General features: G+C 40.0%; 1 protein-coding gene across 4 annotated transcripts in view; it reads right to left on the bottom strand.

Annotated features, from left to right (window-relative positions):
• Positions 1-14,039, bottom strand: part of e4f1 (E4F transcription factor 1) — a 35,676-nt gene extending 21,637 nt beyond the window's left edge. For 2 of the 4 annotated variants that reach the window (XM_061885205.1, XM_061885208.1), the window contains exons 1-3: positions 13,829-14,039; positions 11,056-11,177; positions 2,502-2,577 (exon numbers count right to left, since the gene is read on the bottom strand). In XM_061885205.1, the coding sequence (XP_061741189.1) occupies positions 2,502-2,577; positions 11,056-11,177; positions 13,829-14,024 (394 nt within the window). In that variant the 5' untranslated portion in view covers positions 14,025-14,039. The remainder of the gene's footprint in view (positions 1-2,501; positions 2,578-11,055; positions 11,178-13,828) is intronic. The other 2 variants (XM_061885207.1, XM_061885209.1) reach the window with 2 other exon arrangements.
• Between the last annotated feature and the right edge of the window lie 1,420 nt (positions 14,040-15,459).

The following is a 15,459-nucleotide window of genomic DNA, read 5'->3' as shown; positions in this document are numbered from 1 at the left end:
TATATACATATATACACACATATATACCTATTCTGTATATACCTTTATATACATATATACATACATATATACCTATACTGTATATACCTTTATATACATATATACATACATATATACCTATACTGTATATACCTTTATATACATATATACATACATATATACCTATATTGGCTCACCTGCACTGGCTTCCTGTGCACTTAAGATGTGACTTTAAGGTTTTACTACTTACGTATAAAATACTACATGGTCTAGCTCCATCCTATCTTGCCGATTGTATTGTACCATATGTCCCGGCAAGAAATCTGCGTTCAAAGGACTCCGGCTTATTAGTGATTCCCAAAGCCCAAAAAAAGTCTGCGGGCTATAGAGCTTTTACATTTCGGGCTCCAGTACTCTGGAATGCCCTCCCGGTAACAGTTCGAGATGCCACCACAGTAGAAGCATTTAAGTCTCACCTTAAAACTCATTTGTATACTCTAGCCTTTAAATAGACTCCCTTTTTAGACCAGTTGATCTGCCGTTTCTTTTCTTTTTCTCCTATGTCCCACTCTCCCTTGTGGAGGGGGTCCGGTCCGATCCGGTGGCCATGTACTGCTTGCCTGTGTATCGGCTGGGGACATCTTTGCGCTGCTGATCCGCCTCCGCTTGGGATGGTTTCCTGCTGGCTCCGCTGTGAACGGGACTCTCGCTGCTGTGTTGGATCCGCTTTGGACTGGACTCTCTCGACTGTGTTGAATCCATTATGGATTGAACTTTCACAGTATCAAGTTAGACCCGCTCGATATCCATTGCTTTCCTCCTCTCCAAGGTTCTCATAGTCATCATTGTCACCGACGTCCCACTGGGTGTGAGTTTTCCTTGCCCTTATGCCTACCGAGGATGTCGTAGTGGTTTGTGTAGCCCTTTGAGACACTAGTGATTTAGGGCTATATAAGTAAACATTGATTGATTGATTGATATCATGGCTAATTGGACTTGGGTCGCAAGCTCAGGTCTGATCATCCTGTAGCTGGCCGCCTCTGGAGAGGGTGTATCGTGTTAAAGGCCCAAACACCCAGTGACCCAGAGGAACACTACTGATGATGCGCACCCGGAAATTATTTTATCCTTCAGGTCTTCCATTCACGTTCACTGTTCACCTACAAGGCCACCAAGTGTATGTCCTCACAAAGGATGCAAACACCTCATTCTGTTTTTAAATTTGTTTTAGGAGTCTTTTTACGTGTTTTTAGGAGTATTTTATGAGTTTTTTACGTGTTTTAGGATCTGTTTTTAAATTTGTTTTAGGACGTTTTTTTTTACATGTTTTTAGGAGTATTATTCCGTGTTTTATGAGTTTTTTTACGTGTTTTAGGAGTCTTAATGTGTTTTAGGAGTCTTATTATGAGTTTTAGGAGTCTTGTTATGTGTTTTAGGAGTAATTTACGTTTTAGATGTCACTGTGCATCTCTTCGGAGTCATTTTATGTGTTTTGGAGTCGGTTTTAATGTTTTAGAAGTTGGTTGTTGTCTTTGTAAATGTTTTACTCGTCATTTAATGTGTTAATTCATTTTATGCATTTGTGTTTTGCTTCACGGTGGCAGAGGGGTTAGTGCGTCTGCCTCACAATACGAAGTTCCTGCAGTCCTGGGTTCAAATCCAGGCTCGGGATCTTTCTGTGTGGAGTTTGCATGTTCTCCCCGTGAATGCGTGGGTTCCCTCCGGGTACTCCGGCTTCCTCCCACCTCCAAAGACATGCACCTGGGGATAGGTTGCTTGGCAACACTAAAATGGTCCCTAGTGTGTGAATGTTGTCTATCTGTGTTGGCCCTGCGATGAGGTGGCGACTTGTCCAGGGTGTACCTTGCCTTCCGCCCGATTGTAGCTGAGATAGGCGACAGCGCCCCCCGCGACCCCGAAAGGGAATAAGCGGTAGAAAATGGATGGATGGATTGATGTTTTGCACTAAAGGTAGAAAATCTCACTCTGTGTTTTCTGGAATCAAAGTTTCTCATGACAACTGATGCCGGTAATGAATATATTATTATATACACCCCCCAACATCCTCATGCATGTCCCAAATTCCAAGCTGCTGTTTTGAGGCATGTTAAAACAAAGAATGCACTTTGTGACTTCAATAATAAATATGGCAGTGCTATGTTGGCATTTTTTTCCATAACTTGAGGGGATAGGTTGATTAGCAACACCTGGGGATAGGCCCCTCCCACCTCCAAAGACATGCACCTGGGGATAGGCCCCTCCCACCTCCAAAGACATGCACCTGGGGATAGGTTGATTGGCAACACTAAATGGGCCCTAGTGTGTGAATGTGAGTGTGAATGTTGTCTGTCTATCTGTGTTGGCCTTGCGATGAGGTGGCGACTTGTCCAGGGTGTACGAAAGAGGCTGGGGAGAGGGAAGTCTGGGCTTCCCTGCTTAGGCTGCTGCCCCCCGTGACCCGACCTCGGATAAGTGGAAGATGACGTATGGATGGATGGAAAATGAATAAAATGCACACTCACTGTTTTCTGGCTCACTCGAGACAGCTTCTTGCACGGCCTTCCCTTCTTCGTGTCCCGCATTGGCAGTGTCGACCTGCTGAAAAGGCAATGTTATAATAGGCTGACCATACGTCCATGTTTTCCCCGGACATGTCCTCTTTTGCAAGGTTAGCCAGGCGTTTTTTTTTAAATGCGTCAAATGTCCGGCATTTTGAATTAGGGTTGCGTGTATTTTCAATGTAGGTCCACGGTTAAGTTACCATATATATATATATATATATATATATATATATAATTATATATATATAAATATGAAATACTCGAGTTGGTGAATTCTAGCTGTAAATATTGTAGCGGCTGGCTACGGGGTGTTAGCCAATGGCTTTGGCTGGGGGACAGGACTTCTGGGGAAGTTGGGGAAGCGACGCTATTGACAGGAAGTGTTGGTTTGAGTTTTGCCAGGAAAAGGAAATAGACTTCTTGGTAAACACAAAGGTGAGTGTAAAGTCAACATTTTTAACTCTCGTAAATGAGTTATTTTGGTATTTGTGAGTCCATGGAAACTTCACTTTTATCTCCCGCTGGATCCACATGGTTCGAGGATGGAGACAGGCTAGCTGTTAGCTTCAAGCTAACCAGCACCCGAGCAGAATCCTCCACCTCAAAAACATACTTTGCAGGTCAAAAAACGGGGCAGTTGGTTGCCTTTTGAAGTGTTAATGTGCGAGGAGTGTTCAAAAGGAGTCTTTTGAAGAAGTGGCAGTCAAGTTAGCATGGCTGACAGTGACGTCATCACCGTCATTGTTTACTGAAGCAGAGATGGTGACTGTGTGTTATCATAAACGCTACAGATTTATCAGATTTATTTTTTTATTATCTATAGCGGGGGTGTCAAAAGTGTGCCAAAGAGGCCATTTGCAGCCCACAGCTAATGTTTTAAAAGGCCCACGGCACATTCTAAAAATACTATAAAAATAAACTAAAACATAACAAAAGTGAAATAAAAAAGCGTAAAGGTTAAATGCAATTTAGAAAAAGTTGCAATGTTGACTAATAAAAAAAAGCTGTTTTTTTTTCTTTCTAACTGTCATTGCTATGAATTATTGACCTATCCAAGGTTCCCAATACTTCACATCAAATATTCCACTAAGAAAAATATTTTTGGTGGAAGATTTTGCATATTTTGTGTGTTTGCCATTAAAAACATAGTTTTGTTTGACAAAAAAGGGCGGAAAACAAACAAAGCAAAAAACAACATAAAAAAACTAAAACATTTTGAAATGAGGGATAGATGTGAAGTTGATGTAGACTCCAGAGATTTAAGCGTTAAATATAAAATGTATGTATGCCCTGGCATTATCATTTCATGACCGAAGCAAAACACTTTTTACACTTTTATACTGAAATAAATACACCTACAACTTATTAAATAAAAACATAGAAAAAACTACCAGCAGCGGTAAAGTTTAGATCCATGAAGGAAAGAAGAAAGTGAATGAAATAAGTTTTAATGAATCAATCAATCAATCAATGTTCATTTATATAGCCCTAAATCACTAGTGTCTCAAAGCCCCCCCCCCCAATGAATGAAATAAGTTTATTTCGGTCATATAATCAATCAAATCAAATCAATCAACCATTGTGTGTGATCAGTTTTACAGTACATGTTATATGTGTACAATAATGCACATTTACACACCAAAGAAAAGAAAAAGAATGACCAAAAAAGGAATAGGCTGAAGCCAAAGCTTATATTTGCCTATCCTATACCTTCACAGAAGATAAGATTGCCTGGAACATCGTTTATAAAAAAAAAAAAAAAAAAAAATAAAAAAAAATCAATGGGAGGAAAGTAATTGTTACTATATTTTATAATGTTCAATTATTTCACCTTTCAATGTTTTCTTAAACCTTACCAAAGAAGTGCATGTCTTCAGCTCATCACTGAGCTTCTTCCACCATTTCACTCCTAAAACTGTAATACATTTATATTTTATATTTGTTCTCGCTTTACCTATTTCAAAAATCAATATCCCCCGTAAATTATAGTTTTCTCCTCTTAAATGAAATAGCCTGAGAATACAAGCTGGAAGGCTGTTGTTCTTTACTCCAAACATAATTTCCATTGTTTTAAAAACACAATGTCTGAAAATGTTAATATATTTGAACTCATAAATAATGGATTGGTATGTTCATAGTAGCAGGCTTTGTGTATTATTCTAATGACCTTTTTTCAAGTTTTATTATGGGGTCTATGTTTGTTTTATAAACATTTCCCCAAATTTCAACACAATACATTAAATATGGAAAAATAAAAGAATAATACAACATATGCAGACATGTCTTATTCAGCATGTGTCTTACTTTATAAAGAATAGCAATAGATTTGGATATTTTTCCTTTTATATATTCAATATGCGGTTTCCAACACAGTTTATGATCAATTATTATTCCCAAGAATTTAGTTTCATATACTCTATCAATTTCCACTTGATTTAATTTTAATTTTGCTTCACAATTTGTCCTTGCACCACTAAACACCATAAATGTAGTTTTCTTATCATTTAATGATAACTTAATATCAAACCATTTTTTTAGCTGAATTAACTCAACCTCTATTATCCTCAACACTTCCTTCAAGTCTTCTCCTGAACAATATACATTTGTATCATCTGCAAACATAATAAAATATCAATTTATTAGATACTGAAGAAATATCATTTAGGTAGAGTATAAATAACTTAGGTCCCAATACCAAGCCTTGTGGAACACCACAAGTTACTCTTCTTGGCTGTGATTTAATCTTATTCATTTCCACATATTGAGATCTGTTACTTAAATAACTACTTAACCACTGTTGCGAAACACCTCTTATGCCATATTTTTCCAATTTCTGCAGAAGTAAGGAATGATCAATAGTGTCAAAAGCTTTACATAAGTCAATAAATACTCCAACGGTGTGTTGCTTTGTTTCTATTGCTGTTGTTATGTTTTCTACAAAGTCAATCACTGCTGGGATGTAGATGGATTACTCCTGAAGCCATACTGATGCTCATTCAATAGCTCATGTTTGTCAATAAACTTATCAAGTCTATTTACAAATCATTTTTCAAGAATTTTTGCAAATGGAGGTAGTAAGGACACAGGTCTGTAATTTGAGACCATATGTTTATCACCATTTTTATAAATTGGAATAACTTATGCGATTTTCATTTTGTCAGGAAAAATTCCAGTTGATAAATATTTTTTGCATATATAATATAAACGGCTTCAGGACACAATCCATCACTTCTTTAACAAGTGACATCCACCTTGTTACCATCCACAGATTTTTTATTTTTAAACTTTCCGACCACTTCTGACACATGACTTTCACAAACTCCACCAAGAAACATTGAATTGTTTATGTGAGATACAGGCTTTAACTTTTTCTCATGCTTCATTTTTATCCATCCATCCATTTTCTACCGCTTATTCCCCTTCGGGGTCGCGGGGGGCGCTGGCGCCTATCTCAGCTACAATCGGGCGGAAGGCAGGGTACACCCTGGACAAGTCGCCACCTCATCGCAGGGCCAACACAGATAGACAGACAACATTCACACACTAGGGCCAATTTAGTGTTGCCAATCAACCTATCCCCAGGTGCATGTCTTTGGAGGTGGGAGGGGCCTATCCCCAGGTGCATGTCTTTGGAGGTGGGAGGGGCCTATCCCCAGGTGCATGTCTTTGGAGGTGGGAGGGGCCTATCCCCAGGTGCATGTCTTTGGAGGTGGGAGGGGCCTATCCCCAGGTGCATGTCTTTGGAGGTGGGAGGAAGCCGGAGTACCCGGAGGGAACCCACGCTTTCATGGGGAGAACATGCAAACTCCACACAGAAAGATCCCGAGCCTGGATTTGAACCCAGGACTGCAGGAACATCGTATTGTGAGGCAGACGCACTAACCCCTCTTCCACCTTGAAGCCCGCTTAATTTTTAAATTAATATTTTTTGCCAAATTTGGGCCAACATTCACAAAAAACGTATTGAATTACTCAGCTATTTCTTCTATATTTTCAATAAATTGAGTTGTCGTCTTTTACAAGATATGCTGTAAAATCCTTATTGCAAGATTTTTTTAATCATAGTATTAAGCACATGCCAGGTTTCAATATTATTTTTATGTTTATGCAGCAATTGTTCATAATAGTTTTTTTTGTTGCAGCCTCATGATACATGTCAATCTGTTTTTATACTTTTTATATTTGTCCTCATTTTCCTTTGTTCGATTCTTAATAAATTCCTTGTAAAGTCTATTTTATTTTTTTTTACAGGGTTTTACTAAACCCCTTGTTATTTGCTTATATTCTCTCAATGGACAATGATGGTCATAAAGTGTCAGAAATATATCCAGGAATGTATCGTATGCTTCATTAGTATCCTCCACAAAAACATTTTGCCAGTCTTGATTTAAAAGATCAGCCTTGAATGCATTAACTGCTTCTGGTGATTTTATTCTAACAAAATTATTTATTTGTCTTTTTGTTTGTAAGTTTGGCTCGTTGTTCATTTGGATGACTGTAAAAACAGGCAAGTGATCACTTACATCAGTCACTAATAGTCCACTTTTTCTCTTCCCATCAAATACATTGATAAAAATATTATCAATTAGTGTTAGGCTGTCCTTTGTTATTCTGCTCGGTTTTACAATTAGTGGAAAGAAACTCAAGCTAAACATAAGATTAACAAAATCCGTGGTTTTCATTATATTTCATCAAATCAATGTTAAAGTCACCACAAATCAAGATCATCTTATCATTATGTTTTTCATATAACTCGAACATTTTCTTATTAAATTGATCAATGCATGTTCCAGGACTTCTATAAATACAACTAATTAATATGTTTTTGGATCTTTCAACACTGATTTCGATAGTTCCACATTCCATCAGATTGTCATGTCAGCAGTCAGCCTACATTTGAGAGAGGACATCACAAACAATACAACACCTCCTCCCCTTTTCTTCATCCTGTTTTGCCAAAACATGCCATATCCCTCTAATCCATGGGTGTCAAACTCTGGCCCGAGGGCCAAATTTGGCCCGCCATGTAATTTCATTTGGCCCTTGAGGCAATATCAAATTAACACGAGAGCTGGCCCGCCGGTATTATACAGTGGCTGTGCCGCTGTAACACCGCTAATATTCATACTTGCCAACCCTCCTGATTTTCCCGGGAGACTCCCGAAGTTCAGTGCCCCTCCCGAAAATCTCCCTGGGCAACCATTCTCCCGAATATCTCCCGATTTCCACCCAGACAAGAATATTGGGGGCCGTGCCTTTAACGTTCTCTAGAACCTGTCGTCACGTCCGCTTATCCTCCATACAAACAGCGTGCCGACCAAGCCTCATACTATAAGCAGCTTCTACAAACTCACAAGTGAATGCCACGCATACTTGGTCAACAGCCATACAGGTCACACTTGAGGGTGGCCGTATAAACAACTTTAACATTGTTACAAATATGCACCACGCTGTGAACCCACACCAAACAACACATTTTGGGAGAACATCCGCATCGTAACACAACAGAACAAAAACCCAGAATCCCTTGCAGCACTAACTCTTCCGGGACGCTACAATAAACACTAACACCTAAAAGGTTAAATTGTTCAACCTTGGCCCGCGGCTTTGTTCAGTTTTAAATTTTGGCCCACTCTGTATTTGAGTTTGACACCCCTGCTCTAATCCATCCAGTAATTCCTTACTATCATTCAACCAAGTCTCTGAAATTGCTATTATGGTAAACCTTTGCTGTATTTGTTTAAGAGACTCTTTAATTTTGGAAAAGTTACTGTAAAGACTCCTGCTGTTAAAATGAATGACTGAAAAGCCTTCCATTTTAACATTTGAATTCAACCGTTCTTCAGTATAATACTCACAGTCCACATTAGCGTCCTGATAGAAGTGAATATCTGGCTCAATGTTATTTTCTAACTCATAGCATTTATGATCATGAAAGTTGAAAGACTTGAATTTTGTGCAGCTCATTGGTTCTTCTGTCATGTTGGTTGTCCACACGGTTTTATGCATGGTGTTGGGTATATGTCTTTATGATCAAAGGTAAGAAAAAGTAAAAAACAACAAAAATAGTCTGAGAATTCCAAAAATAATCTCATCCAAAATCTCACTGTAGCTGTCCTCAGCAAAAATAGAACGATCAAAAAAATGAGCTCGACAAAAGTGCAATTGTAACTGTCGGAAAAAAATGGGACAATCGACATTATCTGAACTGTTCAAGGTCTTCAAGTTCTCTCACCAGTATCACTTTGCTCCGGTGTAGATCCATTCAGCTGAATGAAAACCTTGCAGTTTCTTGTCCATGTGGCTCCACTCTTATTGTTTTTCCTCAGGATCCGTGCTTTCTGTGCTATATCCGATATTTTCTCGGTCAGATGCTCGTTGATATTGATATTCAACTTTCTTCCCTGTCTCAGTAATTCCGTTTTGTGTCTCCGGTTTACAAAGCGCACAAGGACTGAAGGCTTTGCTTTGTCCCTGCGTGGCAGCGTATGACACGCTGGGATGTTATTTGCATCCACGTGTATGTCTTTTCCTTTCAAAAATTGCAGGACTTGGTCCTCCAGAGTTTGCAGATCCTCTCTCTCTGCGTCCTCTCCAACATTCCTCGGGCATACGAGCGCGGTCTGATATTTAGTCCCGTGATGATGACATCTTCCATCCTCGTGTACTGCTCCAAGTTTTCAACTCTCCTTTCAAGATCAGTTATTGTCTTGTCTTTTTGTCCAATTATTTCTTTGAGTTTCCTCACTTCATCTACAAGATGGGTGTCAAACTCTGGCCTGCGGGCCAAATTTGGCCCCCCCTGTAATTTCATTTGGCCCTTGAGGCAATATGAAATTAACATTAGAGGTCGCCCTCCGGTATTATAAAGCGGCGGTGCCACTGTAACACCGCATTCACCACTAATACTCATACTTGCCAACCCTCCCGATTTTCCCGGACTCCCAAATCTCAGTGCCCCTCCCGAAAATCTCCCGGGGTAACCATTCTACCGAATTTCTCCCCATTTCCACCCGGACGACAATATTGGGGGCGTGCCTTAATGGCACTGCCTTTACCGTCTTCTGCAACCTGTCGTCTCGTCCGCTTTTCCTACATAGAAATAGTGTGCCAACCCAGTCACATAATACATGCGGCTTTTACACACACGTGCACACAAGTGAATGCAATGCATACTTGTTCAAAAGCCATACAGGTCACACTGAGGGTGGCCGTATAAACAACTTTAACAATCTTACAAATATGCACCACATTGTGAACCCACACCAAACAACAATAACAAACACATTTCGGGAGAACGTCCGCACCGTAACACAACATAAACACAACAGAACAAATACCCAGAATCCCCTGCAGCGCTAACTCTTCCAGGATGCTACAATATACACCCCCTAAGCAATAATTAACGTTTTACTCATGCACTTTGTCTTGCTACTTCAAGGCTTGAATGTTTGATTCATTCATTATTGTTATTTTATTTGCAAATTTATTATAAGCCTGTGGAAAAAGTTTATTTTGATATTCACTTCAGAGGGCTGCAAATAGAAAAGAGGCATTCAATTTTTATTTAAATTTAATTTGATATGCCATTGATATTTTTTAATTATTATTATTTAAAACTCAATTTTACATGTCACTATGAAGTTATATAAGCTTTGCTTGTTCAATATTCAATGCAAAACTTGTTTGGGTCCCCATTAAATTGTTAATTTGTTCAACATTGGCCCGTGGCTTTGTTCAGTTTGAAAATGTTGGCCCACTCTGTATTTGAGTTTGACACCCCTGCTCTACAAGCTCCGTGAGCTTGCCTAGCTGTTGGGAGACGCTAGCCAGGTCCCCTGACATGAAGTTTAGCGACTTCCGTATTTCCTCAACGTCATTCTCCATCCGTGCACTCTTCTTTGGAGGAGGAATGACAAAAGGTGCGTTGATGCTTCTCACGCCTTTCTTTTTTGTTTTGACGGAGTAGATTAGATAATAGTTTCCTAATGTTGTCGCAGCTTACGGGAGCGCCGCCATCTTGCTTCCTACACAGTTCACTTGTATGTTGAATGTTTATAACTGAATACATTTACATATGTATACACATTTGTTTTCGTTTTTTATTATTTTTTTTTTTTATGAATTAAATAACATTTATGACAACCTTTTTCCAAAACATGATATAGAATGTGAGATACAACAGGATAATGAATACGTTTATCATTTGTTTTCAAAACGCTTACAAAAAAAGAGGGACCCCAAAAATGTATTGTGGGACCCCATTTTTATGACTTGATGGGGCCCCATTTTAAAAATCCCTAGCGCCAACACAGCTGTCAACAGAGGAGAAAAAAAGGCTTTATATAAATAAATATATTATTTATAAAGCAAGTTCGAGTATCATTGGCAAATGTTCACCTACTCCTGGCCTTGGCACGCATATGTGTCCTCTTTCTGGGATTTCAGAATATGGTCAGCCTAGTTCTAACCTCCAGCTTGAAATAGGCCCAAACATGTCGGCTAGTACACTTACTGCTTGGTTTTCATCCTGACAGCTCGTCTCACGCCTGCAGCTTTGGTGCAGCTTGTGCTGAATGAATGCATCCAAGGTGGAAAACTCAGTTTGGCAGCGTCCACATTTGTGCACGTCTTCATCTCAAAAAGACAACAACAAAAAAACATTAAATAGAGTATTTTAGTTGCGAGCCAAAACGGTGCACACACCTGACTGCGTGCATGAGGGCACATTTTAAAGACCTACTGAAAGCCACTATTAGCGACCACGCAGTCTGATAGTTTATATATCAATGATGAAATATTAACATTGCAACACATGCTTTCGTTTACTAAATTGCAATTTTAAATTTCCCGTGAGGTATCCTGTTGAAAACGTCGCGGAATGATGACGCGTGTTTGTGACATCACCGGTGGTAGCGGACATGTTCTCCCAGCACCGATCACGGCTAAAATTAGTCTTTTTTTATCGCATAGCTACACAGTATTTTGGACATCTGTGTTGCTGAATCTTTTGCAATTTGTTCAATTAATAATGGAGACTACAAAGAAGAATGCCGTTGGTGGATTTCGGCCGGCTGTAGCAACACAAACACAGCCGGTGTTTCTTTGTTTGTTGTGAAAGCTTTAATATGGGACAGAGCGGTCAAGCGAACATGGTTCTCTACCACATGTCAACCGGCAGGTTTCGGTGAGAAAATGGTGGTAATAAGTCGGCTCTTACCGTAAACAAGAGCAGAGTGTTGTAACTTATGGGTTATATAGTTCATGTGTGATGGTCATTCCATAATTTGCATGCTAGATTTATTGCTGATAAATTGATCTGTTTTTATTTACAGCTAAAAAGAGTTAAAAGTGAATACATTTGATTTATACATGTATTTGATATTGATTATTTGAGAAACGCTGATACTGGATTGATTTGTTTTCTATTTTATAGCCTAACAAAGGGTTAACTAAAATACTACATGTTCCACAATGCATTGCGGCAAACCGGATGTAATGAAAGGAGCGGGAGCAGGTGCATTGTGGTTGATGAGACTGAGCGTTACGAGCCTTCGGGTGATGAATGAATGACAGATAACAAGATATAAGGATTGTTTTGTACCGTTTGTATCCCCACATTTTTCTTATATAAAGTACAACTTTATTTACACATTTCGACGTCCTGTCCAATACTTTGATTGTAGTCAAACTACACAGAGCTTGTGTCGTTCTTCCTGCAGCTGTCAAAGAGGCAGCTGCGACTTTCTTGGCTCCTCCATGGCTTCCCTCAGAGACACTGGCGGTCACCATACCCCTCCGACTTACAGGTATGACTATATAATCTCACTAAAACACTAGTAACAAAATAAGAAGATCAGGGATTTTCCAGAATTATCTTAGCAAATGTGTCTAATAACGTCTGAATCGCTCCCACTGCCCTCTTCTCTTTTTTCTTTTCTTCTAGTCCAGGGGTGCCCATTACGTCGATCGCGATCGACTGGTCGATCTCGGAGGGTGTGTCAGTCGATCTCAAGCCAGGCATTAAAAAATAGACATAAAATGAGCAATCATCAATCATACCAAGACTTCACTTTCGTCAGTTGTTTGACATTCTCGGCACCCGAGGATCTTGTGAGATGACGCTGGCTGCTGCCAGCTCATATTTAAGAAAAAAATCACTAACAGGGCGGACGCAGAGAAACACATTTTATTTCTAGAGACTCCGTACCTACTGTCAAAACTCTAAAGACCGACTGCACAGTTCCTGTCTTCACCATAAAAGACCTGTTTCATCCTGCCTGTGCTAACAAAATAAAAGAGTCTCAGAAAGCTAGCGTGCACAAGCTAGCAAGCTACGGATTTGATGCCAATGTATTTCTCCCCCGCCCTCAGCGACCGCTTTCTCACTTGCTTGCCCACCCACACACTCACTGACGTCACTCACCTGCTGCCAGACATTAAAGGGCCACACACATATGCTACTCTCATAACAAAGTGTTTAAAAACCAGTATGCAAATTGGACAAATGAGATGCCAAATCCAACCACTTTCATGACAGAAAGGAGGACTTTTTTTTTTCCTCCATTTGAAAATGCGGACGTTATCAACACCACTGTCTAATTCCAATCAATGCAAGTCATCAGAATCAAATACACCAACTTATATTCTTGTCTTCATGAAAGAAAGGAATCTATGTGTGTTAAAAATGCTTGTATTATCATTAAACACCATTAACTTGTTAACAAAAATGTCTCTTTCATAAATAAATAAATATAAATTATAAATAGGAATGAGGTAGATCTCCTCGACTTGGTCAATTGAAAAGTAGCTCGCCTGCAGAAAAAGTGTGAGCGCCCCTGTTCTAGTCCTTCACTCTCACTGTCCTCATCCACAAATCTTTCATCCTCGCTCAAATTAATGGGGAAATCGTCGCTTTCTCGGTCCGAATCACTCTAGTTGCTGGTGGCCATGATTGTAAACAATGCGAGGATCTCCACCACTCGTGACGTCACGCGCACATCGTCTACTACTTCCGGTACAGGCAAGGCTTTTTTTATTAGCGACCAAAAGTTGCGAATTTTATCGTCGATTTTCTCTACTAAATCCTTTCAGCAAAAATATAGCAATATCGCGAAATGATGAAGTATGACACATAGACTGGACCTGCTATCCCCGTTTAAATAAGAAAATCTCATTTCAGTAGGCCTTTAACTTGCAAACGGCAGTTAGCGGCTAGCTGCTAACTACGTCTTCATTCGGAGGCCCAAACACATTTAAAGGTTGTTCGGAGAATCAAAAAGGCTAACCTTGGTCTCCCAGAGTAGAATGAATGGTTATGGTCTCGCTGCCGTCACTTGTTTGTTGCCTCGCTTTTTCTGCCGTATGATTATTTTCGACATTCATGTCGTTAGAAGTCTCCGTCTCTGTCGCAACACTGGCCGCGGGTGGCAAAAATGGCGGGTTTACGACCGCGTCGTCATAGCAACGCGTAGGGTTCCTCATTTGAAATGGAACGGTAAATTGCTTGAAAATCCACAGTTTGCTGCAATTAACCTGCACCGTTCCTGTAAATATGTGTTTTTAATGAATTCATAATAAATAATGAATACATTCATTTAGAATAATAAAGTAGCCTAAATTATAGTCTAATTAGGTAATTATATTTTAGGTTTATTTATGTCAGTAACGTTTCAATGTCAGCGTGAACGTATTTAGTTCCAACAAAATGACAAAATATAAAATAGATTACTACCTTAGCCGCGGTATAATTTACGACACAAAAGTAAACAACATGTCGCTTTACGGCAGCAAACATGGCGTCTGACTTCAGCGGCGTACTTTGTTTTGGGTTTTTTAAGAAAAAGAAGAAATTTATTTTGAAATAAAAACAATTAAGCTGAAAACATTTTAAATATTTCAGTTGTCGGAAAACAATAACTACATCCAAAACACAAAAAAAGACATAAACTAAAACAATAAATATTGACTTCCGGTTCTCGTTATAAATATCAACATTTACAGACGAGAATCAATAATCAAAATAAGTACAAAAACAGTACAAAACAGTACAAAAACCGTACAAAAATAAAACAGCGCCAGGGGGTTGTAAATTAAAAGTAACTAAAATTAAGTACAATATATACACATACACACACATATACATATATATATATATATATATATACATACATCCATCCATTTCCTACCGTTTATTCCCTTTCGGGGTCGCGGGGGGCGCTGGCGCCTATCTCAGCTACAATCGGGCGGAAGGCGGGGTACACCCTGGACAAGTCGCCACCTCATCGCAGATATATATATATCTTCTTCCGCTTATTCGGGTCGCGAGGGCAGCAGCCTAAGCAGGGAAGCCCAGACTTCCCTCTCCCAAGTCACTTCGTCCAGCTCTTCCCGGGGGATCCCGAGGCGTTCCCAGGCCAGCCGGGAGACATAGTCTTCCCAACGTGTCCTGGGTCTTCCCCGTGGCCTCCTACTCCTCGGACGTGCCCTAAACACCTCCCTAGGGAGGCGTTCGGGTGGCATCCTGACCAGATGCCCGAACCACCTCATCTGGCTCCTCTCCATGTGGAGGAGCAGCGGCTTTAGTCTGAGCTCCTCACCCTATCTCGAGGTGTGGGGAAATTATTCTCTGCATTTGACCCATCCCCTTGATCACCCCCTGCGAGGTGAGGGGAGCAGTGAGCAGCAGCGGTGGGGGCGCCCGGGAATCATTTTTGGTGATTCAACCCCCAATTCCAACCCTTGATGCTGAGTGCCAAGCAGGGAGGTAATGGCTCCCATTTTTATAGTCTTTGGTATGACTCGGCCTGGGTTTGAACTCACAACCTACCGATCTGAGGGCAGACACGACAACTACTAGGCCACTGAGTTGGTCTCTTTCAGTTTTCTGAACTGCAGAGTGAGGTGGATTTGACGTTTG

This window comes from Nerophis ophidion, linkage group LG23 (genome assembly GCF_033978795.1).
Source record: "Nerophis ophidion isolate RoL-2023_Sa linkage group LG23, RoL_Noph_v1.0, whole genome shotgun sequence".
NCBI lineage: Eukaryota > Metazoa > Chordata > Actinopteri > Syngnathiformes > Syngnathidae > Nerophis > Nerophis ophidion.
Note: the sequence above shows the minus strand (reverse complement) of the source record. Positions and strands in the feature narration are given on the sequence as shown.